We start from the raw sequence: 27,417 nt of genomic DNA, 5'->3' as shown, positions 1-27,417 counted from the left end.
GAAAAGAAACTATGTTAGACCCTCATCTAGCTTTATTTGCTGCAACATCGATGTCGCATCTGGCTGACTTATGGGACCTCTACCCATTCTTCCCGGATGCCAACTTGGCTCCAGCACATAGCGTTCTGATCTCTCCATGACGAATGAGTTAGTTGTTTTGAGCCACAGAGCTACACACACACAATTAAGCACCGAATAACATTTCTGCTGCCAGGAGTGTGTCGCTACATCTTTATTCGTTTTTTTTCTTTAAAAATATAAGCACGATGACCACGGAAAATTGCAATCCATTAGAACACTGGGTTAAAAGAAAAAAAAAATCCCACTTATTGGTATCTGCCCCAAAGGCCTGTCGAATGAGTAGCCTGTTGCCTAGGCTGTGGCTCACAGCGACTGTGCTAAGAGTCTCTGCTTTCTATCAGCATATTTGGGTAACATAGTGAAATGATGAGGGGAAAGTCATACGTTTTAGTTTTTATGTTTCCGTCGTTTATGTATACATTAATGTCCAAATTTCTGTTACTCTGTGGGGACCTAAACTCTAAAGCTGGCATATGGACACTGCGGCGAACTAGTTTACCTTGATCCACAGGATTTATGCTCTATTAAGTTTAAAATATTTTTAGTGAAAAATTTTTTAAAAAATATTTTTATGGTGACATAGAATAACGAAATCCAGTATGTTTCAGGTGTACACTTTAACAGGAGGCATATATATGTTGCATTGTGTGCTCACCTCCCATAGTGAGACTTCTTTCTGTCACCACATATTTGACCCCGTTTACCCCATCTACCTCCTTCATCCCCTCTCCCCGCTACATATTTTTAAATGCAAAAATCCTGATAAAAGCAATAATCTTAAAAGCACCTCTCTGTAACTATTATTTCCTTCTCTTTCTTCATAATTTTGACATAAAAATTTTAATAATACGTACCCAAATTCCCTGAGCATAAATATTTCCTACAAAGCTACTTGAAAATTGTTTTCGAAATTAAGCCCAAACTGTCTTCATTAAGTTTCACATTATCACTTAGCAAAATAACTTTCCTTCACACACGCTTAAAGTAAAAGTAAACGTGAGCAAGCACAATTAGTGTAAAACTTATCTCGGATTTTGAATAATGACGCTTTATCATATCCTTTTAAGAAAAACATTCAACCCCCTTAAATGGAAATATTTTAAAATTGTGTGTCTTGGAACGAATACTTCAAATGCATTACAAACACGCTGAGTGACGTTCTGTGGTGGGCGCTGAGCATCATCCACCTTTCCTTTTCCTGGGCTCCTGGGAACTGCACCTCTCTCTTCAAGCTGGGCATGGCTAAGTGACTTGCCCGGCCAGTGAGATTACGTCAAGGTGGAAGCCTTAAAGAGCTCTGGGGCAAAAGGTCCAAGGTGACCTCTGCAGAGGGGAAGCTTTGTCAGCCCTCCTCCCTGAATGAGGACACCCAAGACCAGAGTCCCCAAGGGGTATGAGAGAGTAGCACGGTGTGAGCAAGAAAGAATTGTGCCGTTGGAAACCACAGGATTCTGGGGGCAGCAAAACCTGCCCCATATACTTCTAACAACACATTTCGAAGAAGCCATAAATTAAATGCATCTTAGTTCTTAGAGTAGTTACGGAAGGAGAAAGAAGTTGGACCTCTGCCTCACGTCCTGTACAAAAATGAATTAAAAATGGATCGACAGCTTAAACATAACAGTTAAAACCATACCATTCATGGGAGAAAAGACAGGGTAAATCTTTGTGAGTGCAGATTTGTATTCATAGATATGAAACCAAAAGCACAAGCAACGATAGAAAACATAGACAAATTAGGCTTCACCAAAATTAAAAACTTTTGTGCATCAAAGTGCATGACAGGAAAGTGAACTTACAAGGCTCCATCGGATGAGGAAAAAACAAGAAGCTCCTCATTCTGGAATTTGCAATGAAACCAATGAAAACCAGACTTGACTTGCTCTCCCTAGTTCTTGCCACGCTGGATTGCACGATCACTTCTTCTAGGAGAAGTTAACCATCTTTTTGAGTTCTGACTCCCGTATTCTTTTCCGATTTGCCTGTTTATATTTGATGGGGAAGATCGGCAGAAAAGAAAAGAGACCTGCGCCTCTTCCCAGCCCGATTTGGGAAGGTGACTGACAGACCACTTCCTCCCTCGATCTTCGGAGGTTCTAAGTATAGAGTTCTCTCTTCTATAGGATGACCTGCTTACTTGGGTCCACGCACTCATATTGCTTAGCCATAATCTACACTCCCCTCTTCATTAAGATTTTGATGCCTCTTTCTTGTCCATTCATACTGACAAATAAAAATGGCAAACTGTGAACAGCTCTTATCAGTATTTGGGTAGGTCACTTTTTCATGTCCCCAGGAAGGCCTTTTGCCTCCTGTTCTCACTAAGAAAAAAATTTGGCAGATCTTTTCATTGATTTTGCTTCCTGGTTGAGATTTGTTTCCCCTCCAAGTTTCCTATGACTTTTCCTTTTGAAGAAACACATTCAAAGAGTTAAGCACACAGCACCTTCACTGTTACCTGCTACTAAGTTTCGCTACTGAATGATGAAACATCCCCTTCCTAGGACTGCAGCCCTCGAGCGCATGCAGTGTTAATCCTCTCCCATAATGAGCTTCTGGGTGAGGAGGCCTGGTGGCTGCTGCTTCCCACCGGCGGTCCTTCTCCAGCTCTCACAAAGACCCTACCGATGGTGGGATTGGGGGGAAACTGGGGTGGGCTCTACCTCAGCTTCCTCCCCCCTGCACACTCCTATCCTGTCATCATCTGAAACTCGTACATGACAGAAGCCTCTCCAAAACCACATCTACGAACCCCCAGATGGCTTGCTTGCTCAAGCATGCCCAGTCCAGGTCTTCACCATCGATGGGTCCTTCGCCCCTCTCTAATCTCTCTATTCATTCACGCCTCCTTTCTTGCGTTGCCTCCGACCCAGCTCAGATTCCAAGTGCCATCATTTTAATCACTTTCGCCCAAACCCTAAGCTCCTTAGTCCCTCTGTACTTACATCCACCCGGCACAAACCTAAGCCTGCGTGAATGCAACAGTCCTCCTTCCTCACACACCTCGGACGGCCGAGCGCTGCAGGAGAAAACCCCCGAAGCAATGCGATGGTTCCACCATGAGCCTAGCCACTTGCTGAACAACGCCATCTCCAGCCAAACTCCCATGTGATTCTTCGAGAGTTTCGCACCTGGACTCTCAGCTACTCTTCACTTCCCAACCAAATGGTCTCGCCTGGTCAAGCTGTCAGACGAGAACTCCCTCAGCTCCACCCCCCGCCCCATCTGCATTTCTCTGTGCCCTTCTTTCTCTTTGTACAAAGGAGGACAGGTCAGTCCTTTCACGTGCGCCCTAAGATAAATTTTATAGTGTTTTCTGCCCATTGTAGGTATTTTACATAGATTAATAAAACTTCTCCAGGAAAACATTCCACGCATACGAAGCCAATAAGAGATACTTTAGATATTGAGGCAAGTACACTACAGAGAAGGGAATGAAGAAGGGGTCAATCCGCCTAGAAACAGGACGTTATAAAGTATCTCAAATGAATAAGAACCAGAATTCAAGTCTAAGGTCCAAATGAGGTTAAGTGACAACCAAAAAAGGACACATAAAGCAAATCCATTTAAAACAGAGACCAAGAGATGAAATACTGCTATTTGTGACATGGATGGACCTCAAGCAAATTATGCTAAGCAAAATAAGCCAGACAGAAAAAGTTGAAAATCATGTGACATCATTTATATGTGGGATATAAACCTAAAAGCAACAAACGAACAGGACAAACAAATAGAGACTCATGGACAGGGACAATAGACTAGTGGTGGTTACCAGAGGTGGGGAGGTAGATGAGGTAAAAGGGGTCAAATATTTGGAGACAAAAAGAAATCTAACTATGGGAGGTGAACACGCAGTGTAAATATACATATGCCTTACTGTTAAAATATACAGCTGAAACTTACAGAATTTCATTAACCAATGTCACCATAAATTAATTAATTAATTAATTAATTAAAAACTAAAATAAAAGAGACCAAATTTCTTAATAAATAGTAGGAATAAAAAGTTTGGGACATTCTCTTGGAAAAATTTGTAAGTTTTTTTTTTTTAATCTTACAGGAAATAAAATTTAGGTTATGATAACAATATTTTTATTCTTAGAACATACAAAGAGTGAATTAAATGTTGCTTTTTGTGCCCCAAAATTTTCCAGCAAATTGGATGATAGCCCAATTCAAAATCATTTGCTTTTCACAGTGCAATCAAAACACTCGAAAGCTACCTCAAGCCTTAATATTTTAATCTTCAAATCATTCTCTTCTTAAAGTCATCCTTATTGGTCTGTCTCTTCTTTATCTTTTTACCATTGGGTATTGTAACATTCAAAAATCATGGAGGAAGCTTAACACACACAAAAGGCACGGGCCCAGATGGATGCACAGGCTGAGTGAGGAGGGGGTTTTTGATGGGGACTAATTTTATAAGTGGTACATTCATGAATATTTTGCTTTCCTACACAGCTTCTCCTGTAATGACCTAATTGTGGGGACTTGGATAATGAATTCTTAGCTAATGAGATTCACCCGTATGTGTATTTATATTACCTATTGATATAACAAGAGAAAATATACATCTTGGTCTGAATATCTTAAGATATGTAAACTATGTCTTGGTCAGGACCCCGTTATAAATGACTGATTTTAAATGCAATGTAATACTGTACCAAGGTCGTGAGGGAGTTTCTTTTCATATAGAGTCGCTCCAAGTACTGTAGTCCTTCATCTTTCAGTAACTCCAGTGGGAAATGGTGCAGATTCCGATAATTCAAAAACAGATTCTTGTGCTTTTCCAGCCTTGCCACAGAGATCGTCTTACAAAGTTCAGATGCCATGACTGAACATATCCCACCAGGCACACTGCAGCACTACATTTTGTCAAAATTGGTCCATTTCTAGAGAGGAAAAAAGAAACTGAATCATAATACTGCTAACAAGCGCTGCCAAATAAACCAGTTGGCATAGAGAGCTATTTGCAGACACCTAAAAGAGAGTTATACATTCATTCTCTATATTTTTCTTTTGTAACAACTAAATTTGTCACACATATTAAGAAGGAGATAAAAATGAATAACTAGTTAATAAAAATACTCTCACTATTTAGGCAGTATTTACTACTTAGTAGAAACAGTACTAATTGAAAAATAGTGCCTGAACTTGAGGTCAGAATCTCTGCTTAAGAGAACAGAGACCAGTTTCATAACATGCAGCCAAAGAAAAGAATTAAAAGATCTGATACAGCAAACCCATTTCCTTCTTGAACTATCTCCTTTAGCATTTAAGGTATTTCAAAAAATATTTAAATACATATATAAAACATATCTAGATCATTTACGGCTTCATTTTCTTCACTTCTTACTATCTAAATATGGTTCCAGATACTACTTTTTTCTTTCTTTAATCTTTTTTCTTTTCTTCCTTTCTTCTTACCTTTGCAGATTATCAGAAGTAGCAAAGAAACAGGTCTGGGAAACAGTTTTATTATTTCAATGAAAGGTGAAATACTGCACTATGTAATAATTCTGCATTCAATCTCCCTGGACCTCAGTTGTCTAATATATAAAATGGAGACAGCAATTTATTGGTAAAGGCCAAAACTCAGGATAGATTAAATTTCTTTCTAGTGCTAAAACTGACAAGGACGAGAAGAGAAATAACATTTGCCATCTTATCAACTAGGCGCAGGGCCAAAACAAACTTCACAATCACTTAACACTAGAAGAAACAAACTCAGGGCTTCGATAATTTGTCCAAGGTCAAATAGTTCACAAGGGATAATAAAAGCAATGATTTTTTTTTTTTTGAAAAGAGGGAGGAAGGGTGAGCAGTGGTGTCCAGTGTATTTCAAAGCCTTGGGTCTTTACATACGCAGACTCACAGATTACAGAGGATACTAAGGAAATGCTAAAACTAAAAAGAAGTTGAGCTTGGCTCAAAGAGTCTACTCTCTCTCTTTTCCTGGGCATCCTTTTCTAAACTCTCTAATAGCAACTATCTTTCAAAGAAATTTCTTTGCTTAAGAAAAACTCTTCACTGAGAATTAGCACCAAGTTGATGTACAATGTAGTAACACAGCTTTCGATAAGCAGAGTTTTGTAACTTTTTGGTTATTGCTCTTATTTCCAAACTCTAATTCCTAGCTAATAAGTACATCCCATTTTATATAAAAGGGCGTAGAATATGGAATATTCAATAATATCTCAGTGTAGCACAAGCATCCAACACTTTCCCATATTTATTCCACCTACTCCCCTATTTTTATGAGATATTATGCAACTTCGAGAAATCAAGTTTTTCTATATCTTAATTCTCGCAGCTGCAAAGCAAGTAGAGCCTCAAACGTAACATTCAAAAGGGAGCTTTGTCCCCTAAATCCTCCCCAGTCTCTACCATTTCAGAAATGGCACACACCTCCGTCCACCTAGCTACTCAGGCTGGAAAGCTGGAAATCATGAATGATTCCATGGCATCATTCACCTGCCACCTCCAATTTGTCACAAAGCCAGTGGTTTCTGAAATAGATCACAAATCCATCCATGGTTCTCCATCAGTCTAAACCAAAAGCCACTGTCATCTCCTGCCCTGCCATCTACATTACTGGTCCCCCTGTGTCCAGTCTAGCCACTTTCCAATACATTAATCACTTGGCAATGAGCCTTTTAAAATGTCAATCCACTTATGTCTCCCTCTCTCTCTCTCAGGTAAATTGGCTTTCTGATGTACACATCCTACTAAATAAGCCCTTGAAAGTTTATTTAGAAAATCAACCTCTGACAAGGTGCTATTCTCGATCTGGTCCCACGCGCTTCCCAAGCCTTATCTGGCTTCTCACCAAGCTCCTGGGCTTTTCCAGTCCTTGAAAGTGCCAAACTCTCACAGCCCTGCTGCTCTCCTCTTAGCCAAGAAAGCATCCTCCCATCATCCCTCAGGTTTTAATGTAAATATTACCTCCCTAATTCAAACTAAAACATTACCCAGTTATTATTTCAGAGAAAGCCGATCTTTTTCTTTGTAGGACTCCTCATAATCTGTAATCTTATATTTATTGGTGTATCTGCTTATTGTCAATCTAGCCAAGAGACTGGAAGCTCCTGAAGGTAGAGATCTTGGGATTTTCATCATTCTTCTATACCTGCCTCTAGCAAAAAGCAGGCCTTCCAACAGCTAATGAATGGATGAAACTAGAACAAGTGAGTAATGCAGGAAGTCCTCATTTAACACCTTGAATTGGTTCTGCAACTCAAAGCAAAACAATGTAGAAACCAATTTCCCCACAGGCTAATTGATATAAACAAGAGTGAAGTTCTGTTATTGTAACAACATTATAACAAAATGACATCGCATGAAACAATGTTATTCCAGGACCACCTATATTGCAAGGTAGATTTTTTCATTCTCTGATCTAAGGTCGGCTTGTAGGTACTGCAAGCTGAGTGCTTGCTATGTGTCATGAAGATCTTTAATGCTTACAACTCTGCATTGCAGTAAATATTATTTAGCCCATTTTACACATGAGGAAACTGAGTTTCTCACGGGGTAACTTGCCAGAATGCCAACCCAGGTGCACCAACTGCAAAGCCTACGCACTGCCCTACAGTGCGGCAGTTCACACACTTTGACCGGGCCTGTTTTGTTCCCTATGATCATTTAAAGTGGTAGATGAGACATATTAATGTAAGACTACAAAGCAAAATTATATATAAAACCCACACTCACTGATATAAGATCCAGTAAGAAAATGTACTGTTGGCTTTCCTTCTGACTGGAATTAGCTGCCTTAAAAATGTCATTACATTCTGTCACAGTGCACCCTGCTACAAAGGCAGTTTAAGAGGTGAAACGTACACAAATGAAATCAGAAAGCCGCCAGTAATAAAAAATGCTAATAGTTCTCCAATACACATTCATTGGCCATACACATCCTTTACTAGGATGTTTTTTACACAAATTCCCTTCACTACCTCTTACTTACAGTTAAAAGCAAACGACATACTTAATATTAACTGTACACAACTGCGCCTCCACCCGAGGTTTCCAACGGGTAAACATCGATCCACTTTAATATTTTAAAAAACGAAACCTTCCATCTTAATAATTGTTCATACATTTTAGGCACGAGTATCTTAAAGGGAACGAGTCCCTTAGACTGACTCCAGTACTTAATTCTGAATACCTAATATTGGTCATTAGAAAATTAAAAACCGTACGTTAAAAGCATTTGTAAAAGGTTATTTTCTCAGTGCCAAGAAGCCCTGGCATTAGTCTTAGGCAAAACACACGCCGTTTTTGCCCGAGTCAGCCAAACACTAGGGTCGTTACGGGTTGGAAGCGGCGAGCCCAGTGACAGGGACTTCACAGACCCAGTATCCGGAGCCTCAGGGCGAGGAGGGCCCAGCGGCTGCGGTGACCTGAGGCCAGGCAGGGCCCGCTCGCACGGGGCTCTACCCACCGCGGCCCGGACGCTTTGGCCGGACTCGGACTGGGCATCGGCGGCCGGAACGCGGGGGCCTCGCCACCCCTCCAGAGACACCGGGGAACCTGGATGGTGGCACTTACCTCAGCGCCGGCGGAGCCAGCGCTCCGGGGCGCAGGGCTGCGCTGGACAGCAAGCCGAGGGACGCCGGGCGGGGCGGGGCGCCGGGCGCGGGGCGGGGCGAGGCGCCGGCGTCGAGGGGCGGGGCGGGGCGGGGCGGAACGCTCTCCACAGAGAGCAGGGAAAGAGGGAGCCAGCGAGAGGAGGACGGAACCTCGCGATAATTCCGCCCTGTTCTCGCGGTTTCACGATAGGTCAGACGAGAGGCTCGTTTGCCAGGCGATGTGGCCATTGGCCGAGAGCAGCGCTTTCTAAGGCTGGCCCCGCCCACCCTGCGACCCTCACTTCCGGCTCCTTCTAGGGGCTTGACGTGAAGTGGCTGTTTGCTTTTAGCCGGCTCCAACCTCAAAACCGTCAGTAACTAATCATACAGTTCTTAGGCATTCACGCTCTCATTCAATGCATACGTTTAGGGATTACAACAATAACTCCCGAGCGCTGATTGTGTACCAGGCAGCGTTCTAAGAGCTGTGCATAGATTACCTACCTAACAACCCTACAGCAATCCTTTGACGCAGGTACTGCTATTATTCTCGCCTGATAGATGAAAAACTGAGGCTGGGTGGGTTTATGGGACATGGCCAAGGTTAGTGAACAAGTAGTGAGCCTAAGAACGGGATGTGAGGGATGCCGTTCTCGCCGATAGGCCCATTCCACAGATGAGGCAGTAGCCTATCTCTGCTCTTGAAATACCTCTTGTTAGAAAAGATCGCTAAACAGGACAGTAACAACTTAGTAAGTTAAATATTATGGCAGTTCCTAAGTGATACAGGACAGGGCAAAATGCCCCAGATGGAGGGGTGACAAAGCCCTGCGTGGAGAGAAGGAAGAGGGTCATTTGGGGGAGAGTAGCAAGAATTCAACACACACACCAAAGTTAGAGTCAAAAAGAAAGTTTTATAGAAAGGGGGTAACACTCCACGGAGTGTGGTCTCCTCTCAGAGGCAAAAAGTGAGAGGGACATGGAAAGGCAGTGAGAGGGACAGTGACAGTAGAGATGGGGACAATGAGAGGCACAGAGTTAAGGGCTCAGAGGGACCCTGCGTTTTCAGGGAACTCAGTTTATTATGTCATTCTTTAGTTCCCATTTCCTTTGATATGGACATACAGTGAGGAAGGGGAAGAGTATGTAGTGCCAAAAGCCCCTGGCTGGGGCTTTAATCTTTCCTGCCTGTAATCTTTAGAGTCTTCATGGTTTTAGCCAGAGGGAATGACTCTTGGTCCCTGTTCCCCCTTCACAGATGTGGGGAATGAGTTAGCAGTTGCAGCAGAAATCTTTGTTCTGATCAGCCTGGCTTCAGGGCTGATCAGCATATTGCAGTTTCTGATAGTGTATTAACATTTTAATTTTCTTGCCTCCTCCCTATGTTACTAGCATGACCAAGTAGGCTGTGAATAAATATTTCTTCAAAACAAAAATTCCTGTCAGGGGAAAGACAGCTGTACACTGGGGGACATAAAAAAAAAAAAATCAAGAATTGTTAGTGAATATTTTTTTAAAAAACATTTTTTAAATACCTTGTTTGTTAATATGGCAACTTTCCCTCTGAAATGAGATTTAATTTTTTTTTTCCTCTCGTGAAACTGCTGTGTTACTGTTCTTTGAAAAGCTTGATATCGATCAATTAGCCAGTGGTTCGTTGTCAAGCAACCTTGACTTTATAATTAGTTTTACATTGGTTTAATTATTGTCAGAGATGAATAAGCTAGAAAGCAGAGCTATAGTAAGTAAAAATAAAACCTATTCGAAAACAAAGCATGAGTTATAATGAAGTACCAATTATTTATTTATCAAGCATCATCTTCAGAAATTACTGAAGTATACGACATGGTGTATGTCATGCATTTTAAGACCCTTTATACAGGTTTTGAAATACCTAAGAATTTGTAGTACTTAGGAATTTTTTGCTAGACTTAAAATGAGGAAACCGACAGTTTGTGTAAAAACATTCTTTGGGATATTAAAGATCAATCCAAATAATAAGACCCACTTCTAATATTGAAGACACACACATACACACGATTAACTGTAAAACGGTTTCTTAGAAAGCAATCAGTGTTAAAACTCTCATTCTCATGTCTTTAAAAAAAAGGAAATATTTTAATGCATTAATTTAACATTCGATATTTGATCAAGAAAAACGAATCATCTTAAAAACAACTGCTACCCACCCCCCATACCTAACCATGTAATTGACACAAAAGTAAGCTAAGTGATTCTGTGGTTAGTACAGTATCCTATGGCTAACTTAAAAATTCTCTAAATCTGTCACGTGTCAATTTTCACAGTTTGCCTCACTCAAAACAAGGGTGGAGGGAATACTCTAAACTAGTGATTCAGCATTCTTTGAAAAATTTTAACATCAATTTTAACATCAATAGGCAGCGATACCACTTTAAGAAAATTCCAAAGAAAAGACAACCCCACTTTAAAATTCCCACCTCTGGCTCCAAAGGATTGGGTTTCAAACTTTGACAAAATTCTCTTCTCCACTCCCTATTGGTGCATGCTCTAATCATTCATTCTTCCGCCTGGAGTTTTGTGGGGTACCGTGCTGCTCTACGGGAGAAGGCTACTCTGCTTTAGTCTGGAGGTACCCCACTTTAGACTTTTTGATGCTTATCAATCTGTTCAAAGAATCACCAAACCGATACAGCGGGAACCAGTCTGTCAAATCAGGCTGTTGAGACAGCTGTGTAATTCGAAAAAGCAACGGAGAACCTCTCAAGCATACAGGGTAAATTAACAAAGGATTTTATGACGCAGAGTCAGTTGTGAGAGTTGAAACTTTCCTGATTTTTTGCTAGTTTTAAAGGAATAAGTGTCTCCTTTAAAGCAGCTAAAATATGGGCACAGTCTAAGAGTCACAAAAAGAGGGTTTTCTGGAGGGTGTTTTTCTCTTTTAGGAGTGGGGTTAGAAGAATATTATTTTCGGATTAGCAGTGGAGTTTTGAATGATAAAGGGAACAGGGTAATAAGGTTAATCATAGATTATTTTATACTCTAAGAAGCTGGTTTTTTATTTTTTTAATATGGATTTAGAGGGACACTTAATGTTATTGTAATTATTAAGTGAAAAGGATATATTTTGTTTGTATGTTACACCTAGCGTAATAGACAATTCATCTATTAAAAAACATAAGAGAAAATTAGAATCATCTTTGGATTCAAATTTTGTGTAAATTTGTAGGTAAGGAGATCCAGGGACAATCCGCTAACGACTAAACAATACATAATATTGGTACGCAAAGCAGAATCAATAGGCAATTAATGATAAATTATCAAAAATGAAATTCAGCACTTCTGCAGTATTTCAAAAATGATATTTTCATTAAAATTGAAAATATTTTAATATTTTAGGAAAATATTGATAAATGAGAGAATAACACATTAAAGCATATTTGAAATAGCAACATATGTTTTTAGGAACTAGCCCAATGTATAATTCCAAAATATAACATCTTAAAGATTCTTCAAACATTAATTGGTAAATAGAATACCTCGTGGCACATCTATAACCTCTACTGAAACTAAAAACATTTAAAAGAAAAGTTCTGGATAGTTCTTCATACATAGAACCTCATGCCTGTTTTGGACCATAGGTGCTTCAGGCACATAGATTGATGTGAGCGGAAATATTCAAGAAATTCTTCACAGTAGGGTCAGGACCCAGTGTGGGCCTGAGAAATGGGCAAAATATCAGCAGATAGAAAAGAAAGGAAGTGGCGTCCTGTGGGTGAGCAAATTTATGCAGCCTAAAGAGAGTGACTGGCTCTGAATGAAGCAGAGTGTTTGATTGGAGGCCTTGGTTAAAAAAAAAAAAAAGAAAAAAAAGAAAAAAAAAGAAAAAAGCATAAGAAGTTACATGAAGAGTCAAGCTTGTCAGAATTAAAATGTGTATTTCTAAAAGTAACTATGGAAATCCTCATTTAACACTTATTTTTCTATCTAAAAATCAGAGGATAATGTATATACAAATATGCAAGAATCACAGGAAACCCAGATGTCTAGCCACCTAGATGGAATTGTTGGTGCTGTCAGCGTAAGGAGTCGAAAGAAGATCTCGAAACAGCTGACTCAGACGTCGCTCTTCCAGCCTGCTCGAGAGAAACTCCACCTGTGTGAAGAGAATGCAAAGTCCTATTCCAGCAGGCATGAAGTAAGGGGCCTTTCTTTTCTACACTGTGCTCTGGGAATTGAGAAGTATAATAGCTTCGGTTACATCCCTACACTCTGGAGCTTGGCAGAAGAATAGATACAGGAGTGTGCCCTTGTCACAGCTTGATTGGATGTAGTACAGTTCAGGCTCCAACACAGCAGTTGGCAGTGGATGCACAAATGAACAAACAAGTCTACCCTGACTTGTGTGTATACCAGAATGACTGGCTGTAGGCGTCACCCATCAGTCAGTAAATAATCAGCGCCCCCTATGGGCCAGGCGTAGGTAGTGCAATACAACAAAAAGTAGATGAAACTTCTGCTCTCCAGAATTTAGATTTCCTAAGGTTCTTTATTTTGTTCTATGTATCCTTCTCCTCAGAAGTTTTACTCATTCACTTGTTCATTCAACATGCATTTCTCTACCACTTTCTATGTGTCAGGCCCTGTTCATTCATTCATTCGTTTCTCAAATGTCTATGTGTAATAAGTGCCACGTGTTGTGCTGGTGCCGGGGGCACAGATGGGAAGGCCACCAGCTCTGCCTCGGACAGACCCATGGCTTGGTTGGGAAGATGGACAGGGGGACAGGTGGTAGTAGTCACTGTGATAAGGTCTGTGACGGACACAAGCTCAGGTGAACGTGGGGGCATGGGTTTTGGGGAAGAGGCCTGGGCATTGAGCCTGACTGTGGTACGGGGCAGCGATAGAGATTAGTTTCAGGTGTGTACAGCATCGTGCTTCCATACAAAATGATCACCACAGTGAGTCTAGTGAACATCGTTACCACGAATAGTTACAATTCTTTTCTTGTGATGAGAACTTTTTAAGATCTACTGTCTTAGCCACTTTCAAATACATGATACAGTATTATTAGCTATAGTCACCACGCTGTGTTATCTTTTACACCCCGGGTCTCATTTATTTTATAACTGGAAGTTTGTACTTTTTGACCCCTTCACCCATTCTGCCCACCTCCCACCCTGACAGCTCTGGTGACCACCAATCTGTTCTCCGCATCTATGAGTTTGTTGTTTTTTCTTTCTTTTTTAGATTGCACATATAAGTGAGATTACACGATATTTGTCTTTCTCTGTCCGACTTACTTCACTTGGCATAATGCCTTCAGGTCCCATCCATGCTGTTATAAATGGCAGGATTTTCAACCTTTTCATGGCTGAATAATATTCCATTGTGTGTATGTGTGTGTGTGTGTGTGTGTGTGTGTGTGTATCTTAATCTATTCATCCAGTAATGGACACTTAGCTTGCTTCTACAAGATGCAGGCAGGCTCTAGAGACACAAGGCAGGAAATGTGATTGATTTATGGACAGGAGCTGGGCCCAGTGGGTTTTCAATGTCCAGGGAAAGAATTTAGATTTCCTTCTCAAGGTGTAAGGAATTACCATAGGATTGTAAGCAGGGGAGTGCTGTGAGTAGGTGTCAGTTTCTGGAACGGTCACTCAGGTGGCTGGAGAAGGGAGAGTGACCAGTGGAGGAGGGCCATTTCAAAGGATATTTGCAATAATCCCAGTGGGAATTACAAGAGCCCAGACTGCAGCAGAGACAGTAGAGACACTGAGATCTTTTGACAGGAATTTGGAAATGTGAATCAGCAGCGCCCGGTGACTGAGGGGACGCAGGGGATGGAGAGGCGACAGCCAGCCAGAAGGGTCGCTTAGAATTCCCGACTTAGGTCTCTTCTGGCATGGTGACTGGAGGCTTGCTAGTGGCCTTCGTCATTGCAACGAATACAGGGGGAAGAGCAGGATCATGGAGAGAGGGCATGAATCCAGTTTCGAATACGTGCTTATTCATTATGCAACAGATACTTACGAAGCACCTACTATGTGCCAGGCTTTGTGCTAGGTAGCCTAGAGGCTGGCAGCCTTTCTCTGCCAGAGAATTAAGCCATACTGCCCCAAACGGATTGTTTGTTGCCTGTATAGTTCTCTGACATATCCCAGGTGCTTAGAACCAAGTCCAGCACATAGTAGGCCCTCAATAAACATATATCAAATGGATATAAGTACAGATATGTGCCTTGTGGCTCTGTGCTTTTCAGCTGTCTAAATGGCTTCTCTGCCTCACAGTACCAGCAGGCGATCCGGGAGCTGGTGCGCTGCGTGGCCTTGACCCGGATTTGCTATGGCGACCCCCACTGGAAACTGGCAGAGGCGCATGTCAACCTGGCTCAAGGCTACCTCCAGCTGAGAGGTGAGTTTTTTTGCTTTTTTTCCCCCCAAAATTTGACTCACACTTCACTGGAAGGATTGCGTTGTCTTGAACATTCTCCACTCCACGCGGCGAGAAGCCATCCCCATCAGAAAGAGTCAAGGAGATTTTTTTTATATATATATAACATATAAAAAAGGGAAGGAAGATTTTAGCCCTTTGGAGCTTTGTTTTTTATGATCCTAAGAGAATTAATTTGTTAGGTTTGAAGACATTGTAGAAAGGGCCCAGGGCACGGAGTAGGGGCCTAAAATGCGATCCATTCACATTCATATTGATGAAGAGGCTCCTGCCTGTAGGTGATCAGCTCCCCTCCCCTCCAATTAAATAAAAAATTAAACCAAGTGGGCATAAACAGAAGGTAATTCATTGGATCATACAATTTAACAATCCAAGGGTAAAACTTACTGTAGTCTTGGCAAGATTCAGGGGTTCAAACCATTTGATCAGTTTCCATATCTCTTTCTTTCCACCACTCGCCTCTGTTTTTCTCTGTATTGTCTCCATTCTTTGCCAGGCTTTGCCCACAACATTTAGACTTCCTCCTCAGCATTCCCCAGGAGAAAAAGACTGTCTCTCCACCAAATCTCAGGGTGTGGGCATTCTGATTGGGTCAGCGTGGGTTGCATACCAAAGGCCGGGAAGACTCTGATTGGCCAGACCTGTCTTTTGGCTCTACCGATGGGTCCTGGGGAGAGGCTAGCCTTGGCTAAATCACACGGATTAGGGGCCAGGTATCCCCAAAAGAAGACAGAAAAGGAGGATGAGTACAGGGAAGGCTACCATGTCTTCTTTCTGACTGGGCAACTTTGGACTAGAGGCACGAGAGCGCATCTTTGTATTGTGTTTCTTCATGTGAAAAGATGATGATGGCGATGCTGATGGTGGTGGTGATGGTGGAGGTCATAGTGATGATGGTACTCAGTTCCCAGGATCTGCCCGGCGAGTAAACAAAATAACAGACGTGAAAGACAGCACGATGCCGCACGTAAAATCGCCACCTGATAAATTTGGCCAACTCTGATTAGAGGCTGGTTCTACCTATTAGACGAGGGACTGTTACAGCTGGAGGGCACCTTGGAGATCATCCAGTTCACACACCCCTACACCCACCTCCTGTGTTTCCAGCTCAGAGGAGATAAGTCTGAGTTGACGCAGCTCACCCCAGAGCACTTCGTTAACAAGCAGAGATGATCTGAGACTCTGCTCTAGAATTTTGGATGCTGGTATCTGGCATCTGGGATTTCAAATGATCCTTTTCTTCCACAGTCTGCTCCCTTTCTACATGACAGTCTCTCTTTCTCAATTTAAAGTAAAAACAGTATCTGCTATTTGCTGAGGTCCTATAGGGTGCTGGCCGCCATACTGTTCTCCATGCATAATCTCATTCAGTCTTCCCACCATCCTATAAGGTAGGTAATATTATTATCCCCGGTTACACCTGAGGAAACTGAGGCCAAAGTTTCAGGGTGAGTAGTGAGGGCATAAGAGCAGGGACTTCATTCTGGTCAGTGTGACTTCAGAGCCAATGTCCCCGAACCTCGAACCCCACTGCCTCCAGTAAACTGAGCACACACTATGCGAATGCATGGACCAAGTTGAAAACACAGCCTACCATGCCTTTGGCAGTATTGCGTGCATAGTTGGCCCTAATAGATTTCTGGCACGTTGAGGAAGTGTGTGCTTTCAGGAAAATAGGACATAATTTTTGAGAGGTCCTTCATGAAGAGCACACCCCGAATTTTCTCTGTCAGAAGATACATTCTTTATATAGGAACAGAATCAACTTCATATTTGACAGCGATTTTAGAGATTTGAGATACGATTCCATAGAATGAAGAACATAGGACCAGGAGCGTGTGGATGTGGGTGGAGGGAGGTGTGTCAGGGGGTGTCGGTGTGGAGGAGGGGGTGGGAGAGTGGAGTGAAACGCCCCGAAAGATAACTGGTGACACCCAGTGTCACTTTTACCACACATTAATAAGCCTGTGGTAGGACAACTGGGATGCCCCAGGGAATTGGTTCTTGGCAGTAACTTTTTTGACTCCATTTTTTTTTTTCCATATTAGTCTATTTATTAACGCACAGGAATAAGAGGTTGGAACACATTAGCCCATTACCTCATTGCAATCGTGCTTGTAAGTTTTTGTAGACATCATCATATTTGTATTATGTGACAATAACTCTCCAAAGTCTGATTATAGATGGGTGAGCAGAAGATTCCGAATTTTTAGTATTTCATTAAGCTTGCCATCACAAAACCAGATTTAAAATTCACGAATATCTTCTTTCCTGCCCAGAATGCGACAGTCCTTGTATTCCATGAATTTTTTTTTATAATTATTGAGAACGTGTTTTACATCCGATATCGGTGAGCTTTCAAAGCTGTTCAATTCCTGCTCATTCTGTTCATTTTATGTCTTAAAAAAACACATTCTGGGAAAGATTTATCTTGAGTACTAGAGTGGGAAAATTTTATTTTAAGTACTAGGTACGAAACACTTCTTCGATTTCTACGGTTGTGACGATATTTCAGCTGCCCCGATACATCTCCAAGTGTCACTTGACAGTATGTGAAGGAGACCTCATTAGATTCCTGTCCAGCTGAGATGAAAGAGATACTTCTTTTTCTTTGTCCACAGGACTGTCACTGCAGGCAAAACAACATGCAGAACAAGCCAGAGAAATCCTCACCAACGCCATCATGCCTCCCTACAGCGACGATCTGGACGTTTTCAAGTGTTCGATTGAGCTTTTCCATACGTTGGGGAGAGCCTTATTCTCCATTCAGAAGTATCCTTTGCCCCTACTCCTTACAAACACAGATACGGCTCACAGTCCTGGTATTTAATGCTCAAGGCCAAACTCAGGGAGGGTGACGGGAAGTATGAGAGCCAGAGATTTCCAGGAACTGGGGTCCCAGAATCTAGAGCCAAGCGTAACGTTTCCTGAACACAGCTCAGATTTAAGGAAGCTGCAGAGAACTTGACGAAAGCAGAGAGACTTTTGAAGGAGCTGCTGCAGTGTGGCAGGATCCTAAAGGACGAATGGATAGAAATTCAAGCGCCGATCACATTGTCATTCGCACAGTGAGTTTCTAGTTTAGGAGTTTCTGTGTACGCGAGGGCTGGGGGTTCTTTGCCAGAAGCATCTGTCTTCAAGCGTGAGGCGTTTCTTCGTGATGCTGTATCCCGGCTTTTACGGTTATGACAATCTTTCAGGCTGACGGGACACATCTCCATGTGTCACTTGACAATAAGTTTGTAGTACGTATCTCACAGTTTCTCACCGTTTCCCACTCAGCGTTGTTTGTAGCTGGCGTCTGTACCTTCGCTCACCGCTGCTGCTGGCTGCTGCTCAGCGTCACGTGGAAGGCGTCTGTCACATCGTGCTCGGCCATCCTCCTGGCACTAGCCACTAAGCTTGTCCCCAGCTCCCTGCTCCCTGATGGCGCTGCCATGAGCACCCTCACGCAGCTCCACTCCTGCGGCCAAAATGGACTTCTCCTGAGGTCTGTACCCCAGGGGTAGGGTTGCGTGGTCACAGGGTACATCCATCCTCCAAGTTCATGGCTCACTGGCCAGCGCTGCCCCCATCTACACTCTCCTTCCCACACACATGGGTTCCTGTTTCCTCATTATTATCCCCAATGATATTTGCATCATCTGTCCTTTTAACCTTTGCCAACCTATGCATGTAACAGGCTGTCTAATTATTTTTCAATTCTACTTACGTTTCTCTTATTAATGAGTTCAAGGACCTCTTCATATACTTCTTAGCCATTTGAGATCCCCTTCTGTGACCAGCCTGTTGCTATTCTTCCGCATTTTTCTTGTCCGAATTCCTGCACTTTTTTGTTGTTGTTGATAATCCAGAGATTATTGTATATTCTAAATTAGTGCTATTGCAAATATTTTCTTACTTCTATTGCCATATTCTGTTGGGTGGGAGGTTAACACGGCAGTGTTTCTTCTTAATCCATTATTATAAATTTCATCTACAGTGTCCTTTATGGTAATAAAATTCTTAATTTTACTAGAGTCAAATCCCTTCATTTTTAACCTAATGATTTGTGCTTTTGGAGTTTGTCTAGAAAGTCTTTCCCACCCAAAAGTTAAAGGTATTTTCCAAAATGTTCCTTCCTATAAGTCCCACTTTAACTTTTAGCACATACCATTATCACTGACATTAACTTCTTAGTATTCATAATTTAGTTTATAAATTACGCTTGAATCCAAAGATTAGTCACATGATAGGTTTTTTTCATGTGAGGATATATGAGATTGTTCAGGGTATTCAGATGTCATTGATGGCTGATTTTATTGCGTTATCGATAGAAACGTATTTGTATGGTATTGACTCTGAAATTGAAGCTCCTTTTGTGACCTAGTCCATGAGCGATTTTTGTGAAAGTTCCAAGTGTGCTACAAAAGAAATGGTGTTCTTTACTTGTGTAAGGTTGTAATAAGTCTGTTGTAGGGTGACCTTATTAACTCTGCCATTCGGACTTATATTTTTATCTTTTGCCAATTCGATAATTAATTGTTAAGACAAGGATGTTTAGCTTTTGAACCGCAATTATTGGCCTAGGTAGAGCTGTCCATGGTTCTGCCAGACGTCATTTATAGAGTCTGACCTGTTCTGTTGGGTGGGAGGTTAACATGGCAGCGTTTCTTCTTAATCCATTATTATATCAGTCAGTGTCTATTGTACTTCCTTGTCCCCTATATCTCTGTTTATTTTGCCTGATATTAAAATCGACACCTTAGCTCTCTTTCGGTATAAATTTTCCTATGATATCTTATCTTGTCCATTCTTTAATTTTCATTTTTTTTGTTGTTTTAATTACTGATACACTTGAATTTAAATTTCCTTTTCTCCTACTACTTTTATGTTCCTTTCTTTCTCCTTTCTTGACTTCTTTTAGTTTAGCCAAATATTTTTTATCCCATTTTCCTATTAACTGGTAAGTTATACATTATTTTATTTTTCTTCTACTGGTTACCATAGAATTTGCCACTTATATCCCTAACTTATTAGACTCTAATGGAAATTAGTCAATTTAACACCTCTTGGACAAAGCAAGGACCTTTGAGTGTGTTAATTCTCTATCTCCTTCTGCTTGATGCCCTGTTTTTCTGTATTTAAATCACCATATATTTCATACCACAGAGAGAAAGAAGGTATTTGTAGTACATATACCTGACAAAGGGCTCGCATCTAGAATCTGTAAAGAACTGCTATATGTCACTAGAACAAACACAATTGAATATAAATACGGGCAAGAGACTTTTCACAAGAAAAGTACTCACATAGCTAGTGAACATTAAACAGTGTTCCAACTCATTGAGGAAGTGAAATCTAAAATCATAAGATACCGTTCAGTGTCCACTAGAATGGCAAATTTTTTAAAAGACTGATAATATCAAGTGTTGACAAGGATGTCATGCTCTCCTATGCTTTCTTATATGTTGTTATTTAGAATATATTTGGTATAACTGCTTTAGAAAGCTGCCTTTATCTACTACACTTAAAGGTTTGCATACCCTCCAACCTCTAAATGCACACCCAATGGAGATGCATACCTATGTTCACCAAAACACATAGCCAGAATGTCCAAAGGTACACTCCTTGTAATAACCAAGAACTGGAAACAACCCAAATGTTGATCAAAAGCAGAGTAGATAAAATCGTGATCTGTTTATACAAAGAAAATGATCCGGGGACTTCCATGGTTAACATCACGGATGATTCTCACAAGCAGAATGTTTGTGGAAGAAGCCAGACCCCAAAGAACTCATACTGTAGCATCGCACTTATGTAAGGAGAAGAGGCCAAGGACAGGAATGGGGAGGAGCTATCAGTTCAGAATTCTCTCTTGTGTGGTAAGATAGGAAATATGCCAATCAGAGGTCCAAGATCTGATATTTATTGCCATCTGTTGAGACCTGACTCACATTATTAGTACTTAGTGTTGAACAACGTTGCTACAGAATAGAATAAATTATCTTTCTCTGCCAGAACCCACACCTCCTCCAAGAGTGCTTTCCAAATTGGCAGTTCCAAACCTCGCCAGCAGATGGCAGGCCTCGCACGCATCCGTGCAGACCACGTAACAGATTTCCTTGGCGTTTAGCAGAGTTGTTTTAAACCTTGTTTCTTTTTTTTCCATCCCGATTCTTCACCTTGACATAGTCACTGGCACTTCCGTGTTTAAACTGATGGGTTTCGTTCAATCATTTGACTTCGTTCCCTCATCGAAATGTGAATGTTTGGTGCAAACTTATGTGTTTTAAGAAGCAGTGGAGGCTTCAGTTTTGTTTATTTCTATAGTTATAATCGCAAGCACAGGGGCCTTTTCTTTTGCCAGGTCTCGGAGGTGGAAGGCCAGGATAATTTCCCAGGCAGCTCTCGCGAGATTTACGTTTCTCTTAAAAGGGTATCTTTTAGGTGCATCCTCCCCTACTCCTGCCTTGCCTTTTATGGTGCTCGTCAGAGTATGAGAGTGAGTCACGCTCCCTGCCTTCCATCCCTCAGTGTGGCCCGAAGCCTCATCCCTTCTACCTGTCTGTGATTTCATCCCAGAAATGATTGGATATTCAAGCATGTACTTACCTCGCAGACTAATATTCTCTCTTCAAGGCTGCCTCTGGCGTGCAATATTCTTTCCTGTATATTTTTTCCCCTCTGACTTGAGTAGGCTGAGTGTTTCTGTCTTTGTTCTCATGAGCCACCTAAGCTGAGAATCAGATGGTCTCTTCTAATTCATTTTTAGTTCAAGTTTGTTTCTTCGTCTTGAGATTTGGAAAGTGATAGTAACAGGTTTTCAAAGAAAAAAAGGAAATAGGGAAAGTTTCTCCCTTGGCCAGTTCTTCCTGGAAACGGGTAAAAGATAATAGAAAAAAAAAAAAAAAAACACTGGCAGGTTGAGGTGGTATGTATACCTATGTACCTGCCATCACCTCATTAGCGTGGTGGAATTTTACTCACTTCCATATGCTTCCCTGCAAAGCATGCCCACTGGCTTTTATGGGAAATATTTGACACTTCAGCAATAACGTTTACCTTCGGATCCCACCGCCCTCCCTAAGTTGGTCCAGTCAGTCAGCTGCCATCTCCAAATTTACCTTCTGCTCTCTGGACTCCGCTTTTATTTATTTTTATTGCACACCATCACCTGGAGGTCCTGAGGTCCAGGCCGCACCTCTGTAGATGTGTTTCTTTAATAAGTCACCTTCTCTGTGCTTGTCTTTGGGGTGTAAAGGGATTCGGAAAACCCTGCTTCTCCCTTTCCTGCTCCCAGGAAACGCGCTGCCGTTCTCCAGCAAAGACGCTTCTCCTGTCAGCTCCTCCCGTGGGACACTGTGTGCTTGGAGCACTTTGTGCCTCGTCGACCAAGAAGGAGATGTTTTTTGTTTTTGTTTTTTTGGTTTTTTTTTTTTCTGGCACTTTTCCTCATCCTATATTCCTGTGATCGAAGCAAGGCTCGCAACTTACACTTTTTTAAAAAACCAATTTTTTTTTTTTTAATGTGGGGAAGCAGAAAAGCCACATGGCACAGATGGCTCTCACGTGCTTTATCTACTTCTATTTCCTGAATCCACGAGCGCATTACTGTTCCAGAGTGGTGTGTTTGTCTTTCTTTCCCTCTCTGTCGCTAGGCCCTTTCCAACACCGCGTCAGGATGTAGCGAAACACACATCTTTCTTCAGCATTTGCAAATAATAGTCACGGTGGTTTTAAACAACTGCACTAGCTACCAGCTCTCGACCGCCTTCTTCGCCAGGCTCTCGCTAAGCGCTTTGCAAGGCCTCATCCTCTTTAAGCCACAGTCCTCCCCGTGCGGCGAGGTCCTCTGCTTATTTCTATTTTCAGATGAAGCATCTGAGGCTGAGAGAAGTAAGGGCATTTCCCAGGGTCACAGCCGGGAGGGGGCAGAGCAGCGCTGTCTGTCACGTTCTCGCTTCCAGACCCTGGACCCCGACACCTGACAACGTGCTCTGCAGAGCAAAGTCTTTCCCTGTGGCGCCCTGTGGCAGAGGGAGGCCCAGGTGCAAACCTTTGTTTCCTCTGCCCCCCAGAAAATCCCGCTCATCCTCTTTCAGGACCGATTTCTCATCAGATTCTGACCATCAATAGCGTCCCCACAAAGCCTCTGCTTTTCACTGGGGCTCAGTATTCTTGCCAATTCCAGACCTTTTCTAAATAAACCCTCTGTGGCCTCAGTAATGCCACAGGAGACTGCATTTGCCTGCCGCATGTTAAGGGCAAGCGTTCATCCCTCTGAGAGCCTCTAAAGCTCGTCGGAAAGGAGGTAGCATCCCGTCACGTGCGCTGCAGAATTGCTGCGGATATATTTTCATTCAATACAATATGCCATGGTTTAAGTTGTGGACCTGCCAAGTTAACATACGGCCACATTCTGCTTGCGGAATTCTCTATGGTTTCATCTGTCCGCTGTGCTTCCCGAAGCGTTTCGATAGCTTTAGGATCACGCATTATGGGCATACTGGCTAATAACTCCTCAGAGCATCCCCGGCAGGTAGTTAGAAACGAAAAGAAGAAAACGCTGCTCTCTCAAACATTACATGTCAGCAAACGGAGACAGAAAAGATGACCTGAAATTGACCAATGCTCTAAGTGAGTTGGAGATGGAGGTAAGACCATAATTTAGTTATTTCCTGGTATAATCTCCCCCTCGATTCCTTTTTTATTAAATATATTGCGAAGCTAAAGTAATTTTATTTTCCATCCTGTCTATTATGTGAACAGCCTGCTGTTACCGGGGGCTCCGGAAGGCTCACCGTACAGTGCATTAGGTCGACAGCCTCCGTTTCCGGCTGTGGGTCAGTGCCAGGGTCTGAGAATGGCGTGCAACAGCGCCCCCACACGGCGAGGCACGGAAAGCGCTTCATTCCGTGCATGCTCCGCACTGCAGAGAGAGTTGTCTTTGCCCATCTTTTAAAGGAAATGTCTCAGGCATATGAAAGTATAGCTAGTGCTACTCGCGCACACACTGCCAAGCTTACCAAACAGAACATTCCAGGTAAATGGACAGCCCGGTATGCATTTTTGCCAATCCTGTTTTCTTCCCCGCATAGTACAGGTAATTATTTTGCTGAATTTGGTGTTTTTCATTCCTCTGAATGTATGCATGCATACAGATAAAATGCACAGCATTATTTTTAATTTTTAAAACTTTATGTACATGTTTTCTTCTATAGCTTGCTTTTTTTTTGCATTACATTTGTATCTTCGAGACGTATCAATGTCAGTTGATGTGTGTAGGGCCAATCTCTTCATTTTAAACCTTCGTACTGTGCTTTAATCCATCTGACTTTCCCTAATTGTCCATTCTCATGAACATGAGGATTGACGTGCAAGTGGCCTCAAGTTTTTCGCAGTTAGAAACACTGCTTTCATGATCACTCTTACCCGTGTCTGGGGAGGATTATTTCTGGGGTGTATTCTAGGAGTGGGGTCGCCGTTATAATGCAGCATGAGAGAGATTTTCCGAGCAGGGGGTTCACAGTTCTGGGGGAGCAGAGTCAGGTGTTCACAGAGCCACCCGACTCAGTCTGGGATGTCAGAAAATAGAGTCAGGGCTGGGATGAGGGAGCCAGGTGCCAGGACACACCATTTAAGGACACCTTGGAAGTGAAGGACCTATTCTTTACTTCCTTGGCACGTGCTTCATCATTTATGAACATGAAAAAGGAAGAAGAAATGTTTTGATTTTTTTCCCTTTGCTCAAGGATCTGTGGCACAGTCTGAGTTCTGGAGGCTAAATTAGGTGGGGAAAAATCTGAAGTCATTTTGAAAGTATGTGATCTCTAGATTCTAGACCAGAAGTTGGCACTTTTTTTTTTTTTTTTTTTTTTTTTGGTAAATGCCCAGGCAGTGAATAGTTTGGGTTTTGTAGGCCATATTGTGTCTGTTTCAGTTACTAAACTCTGCCACTATAGTGCAGAAGCAGCCTCAGACAATATGTTAACAAGTGGGCATGGCTTTGTATCAATAAAACTTTATTTACAAAAACAGTGAGTAGATTTGGCCCCCAAGCCATAGTTTGCTGATTCCTACCTATTATGTAATCTTCGTCTACCAGGAATCTACTTCTTTGGCTAAGTGATTTGTTGTCAACCATGTGCTTCAAAGCCTCTTTCTGTCACCTAAGATGGCACTGGGTTTTCTTTTGAAAAGAAAACATGATACTTACAAAGGTAATTATGACATTTTAAGCTTAGAAATCAGAAGGCAAGTCCTATATTACTAGGTTACCTCTTAATCCCTTCCTTTTCAAAGTTAGGGTTGCTGCAAGCTACCTACTTGGTCCAGAAACATATCGCTGTCTCTTTCTGTGTTTTAAAACCTCTTTACAATTATTGAGGAAATCCCAGTTCATAAGCTATGCAGACAGCAATTTATTTCAGTATAGCCATCTGAACCACAGGTCTGAAAAAAATATCTTTACTTCTATCAGTCAATTACTTTGGAATTTAGAGAAGAGCAAAAATAGTGGAAAATATCCAACTATTGAGTTGAAAACAACACTAATTTTTGTAATCTCTTAGTCACTCTCTCTTTTGATGTCTCGGTTTACCCATGGGCAGTTTGGGAATTGTACGGCCTTTTTAAAGTAAAGATTCTGGGGTGGAATGCAACATAGGAAGGGTTGGTATCTCTCATTATGAATTTTGTACATTACAGTTTTCCATGTTAAAAAAATAGTTTCTAATATTTTGGAGGAGATTGTTGTTAAATGTCTGTTACCGTATTTGCTGAACAAAATATAGAGATACATTTTTTTTTATATGAGAGAGTCCTGTCTCAAGAAGGGAGAAGAATATTTACCCACTGCCACCTTTACCTGTAATTTTTCAATTAACATTTTTCTGATGTAACAGTACTACAGTTTTATAGAAGAAAATTTGGGAAATTTAGAAAATATAAACACGAAAAGTAGAATCACTAACAACCCACTTCTTAGAGATAACTGTTGCTAGCATCTTAGCGATCATTTAGATCCCTTTATGTGTTTGTGTACATCTAGATTAGAGATATTAAAATTTTCACATACATGAGATATTATAGAAAGTATTTGTGTAATCTGCCTTTTTACTGAAGAGTATATAGTGGAAATACTTCTATATGGATAAATATGGATCAGCATTAGCTTTAATGGCTAAGTGGCATTCTGTAGTATGGATGTATTTACTGTAAGCTGCTTGGATAACTGCCTCTGGGTGCATTTTAAATGCTTTGTACTTTTCCACTATTACAAAGAATGCATAAGTAAACATTCTAATATATATATCTCCTTGTCTTGCCACAGTATCTCTTCAAGATAAGCCACCGAAGTGCAACTAGCAGAAATGTGTGTGTACATATATATGTACAATTTTGATGCAGAAAAAGTTACAATTTTGATGCAGAAAAATTATATTCTCCCCAACAGTTAATGATAGTGTGTCACAAGCTCACCACTATTAGAGAATTTCTATAATTTCTCAACAGATCACTTATTAGCATTACCACGTCCTTAATGGTTGCTGTTGTCGTGAAGAATTTTACATTTTTTAAACCAACACCTACATAGCATTTCTATGTGTCAGAGACTGTTCAAGGTGTTTTTATGAAGAGTAACTAATTTACTCTTCTTCATAACCTGGTGAAGTGAGCACTGTTATTTTTTAAAGTATGTTTAAAGTAATCACTTTGATTTTTTCTTTTTAGGATGTACCAAAGTCAGAAGAAAGCAAAAGAAGCTCTGCCCCATTACCAAGAGGCTTTAAAATATACTGAGATCAGCAAAGGTGAACAAAGTCTCGAGTGTGTACCAATACTCAGGGAATTAGCGGGTGCAGAGCAAGCCCTGGGACTCCATGACGCATCCATTGACCATCTCGTGCAGGTAAGCTGCGGCATGCTGGCCGCCAGAGCGGTTGTTGGCCCAAGGCTTTTCATGGACACGAGCGGAATCGCCGCTCTGAGAAAGCCTGGCTTTGTTATTTGTTTGGGATGCATAGAACATGTGGCCTGAAGTAAGATGTTCAACGAACATCTTCATATAGATGGCCAGGTGGGTGAGTGTGGCGTACCTGTCTTCCCCAGGTGTACATTGCACAAGCAGCCCGAGAGTCCCGGAAGATGGCTTTTTTCATACTAGGTGCATAATTTAAGTCTTATTTCCTAGACGATGTCTCTTTATCCTTTAGTATTGATCTATTCAGAGCTTACGTTATTCAATTGATAGGGATTCTTTTTACTACTCTCCAAAACCTTCACCTGAAGGAAGCTACTTAGAGTTGTCACCTATTGGCTGCTGTTCTACTTTATCATTACGTGATTC

At 41.6% G+C, this 27,417-nt stretch overlaps 2 protein-coding genes across 4 annotated transcripts in view; one reads left to right on the top strand and one right to left on the bottom strand.

Moving 5' to 3' along the window:
* The window catches only part of LRRC28 (leucine rich repeat containing 28), a 75,700-nt gene extending 66,981 nt beyond the window's left edge, over positions 1 to 8,719 (bottom strand). For both annotated transcript variants that reach the window (XM_016154943.2, XM_016154944.2), the window contains exons 1-2: positions 8,635 to 8,719; positions 4,746 to 4,973 (exon numbers count right to left, since the gene is read on the bottom strand). In XM_016154943.2, the coding sequence (XP_016010429.1) occupies positions 4,746 to 4,913 (168 nt within the window). In that variant the 5' untranslated portion in view covers positions 4,914 to 4,973; positions 8,635 to 8,719. The remainder of the gene's footprint in view (positions 1 to 4,745; positions 4,974 to 8,634) is intronic.
* Positions 8,720 to 11,115: 2,396 nt separating this feature from the next.
* The window catches only part of TTC23 (tetratricopeptide repeat domain 23), a 51,921-nt gene continuing 35,619 nt past the window's right edge, over positions 11,116 to 27,417 (top strand). The window contains exons 1-6 of one of the 2 annotated variants that reach the window (XM_016154945.2): positions 11,116 to 11,409; positions 12,632 to 12,831; positions 14,924 to 15,047; positions 17,708 to 17,858; positions 18,029 to 18,154; positions 26,802 to 26,979. In XM_016154945.2, the coding sequence (XP_016010431.2) occupies positions 12,652 to 12,831; positions 14,924 to 15,047; positions 17,708 to 17,858; positions 18,029 to 18,154; positions 26,802 to 26,979 (759 nt within the window). In that variant the 5' untranslated portion in view covers positions 11,116 to 11,409; positions 12,632 to 12,651. Of the gene's footprint in view, positions 11,410 to 12,631; positions 12,832 to 14,923; positions 15,048 to 15,928; positions 16,008 to 17,707; positions 17,859 to 18,028; positions 18,155 to 26,801; positions 26,980 to 27,417 lie in introns of those variants that run through there. The other variant, XM_036232023.1, reaches the window with a different exon arrangement.

The sequence above is a fragment of the Rousettus aegyptiacus genome, unplaced genomic scaffold (genome assembly GCF_014176215.1).
Source record: "Rousettus aegyptiacus isolate mRouAeg1 unplaced genomic scaffold, mRouAeg1.p scaffold_m13_p_14, whole genome shotgun sequence".
Taxonomy (NCBI): domain Eukaryota; kingdom Metazoa; phylum Chordata; class Mammalia; order Chiroptera; family Pteropodidae; genus Rousettus; species Rousettus aegyptiacus.
The sequence above is the reverse complement of the archived record's forward strand: the minus strand, read 5'-3'. Positions and strand labels throughout refer to the sequence as shown.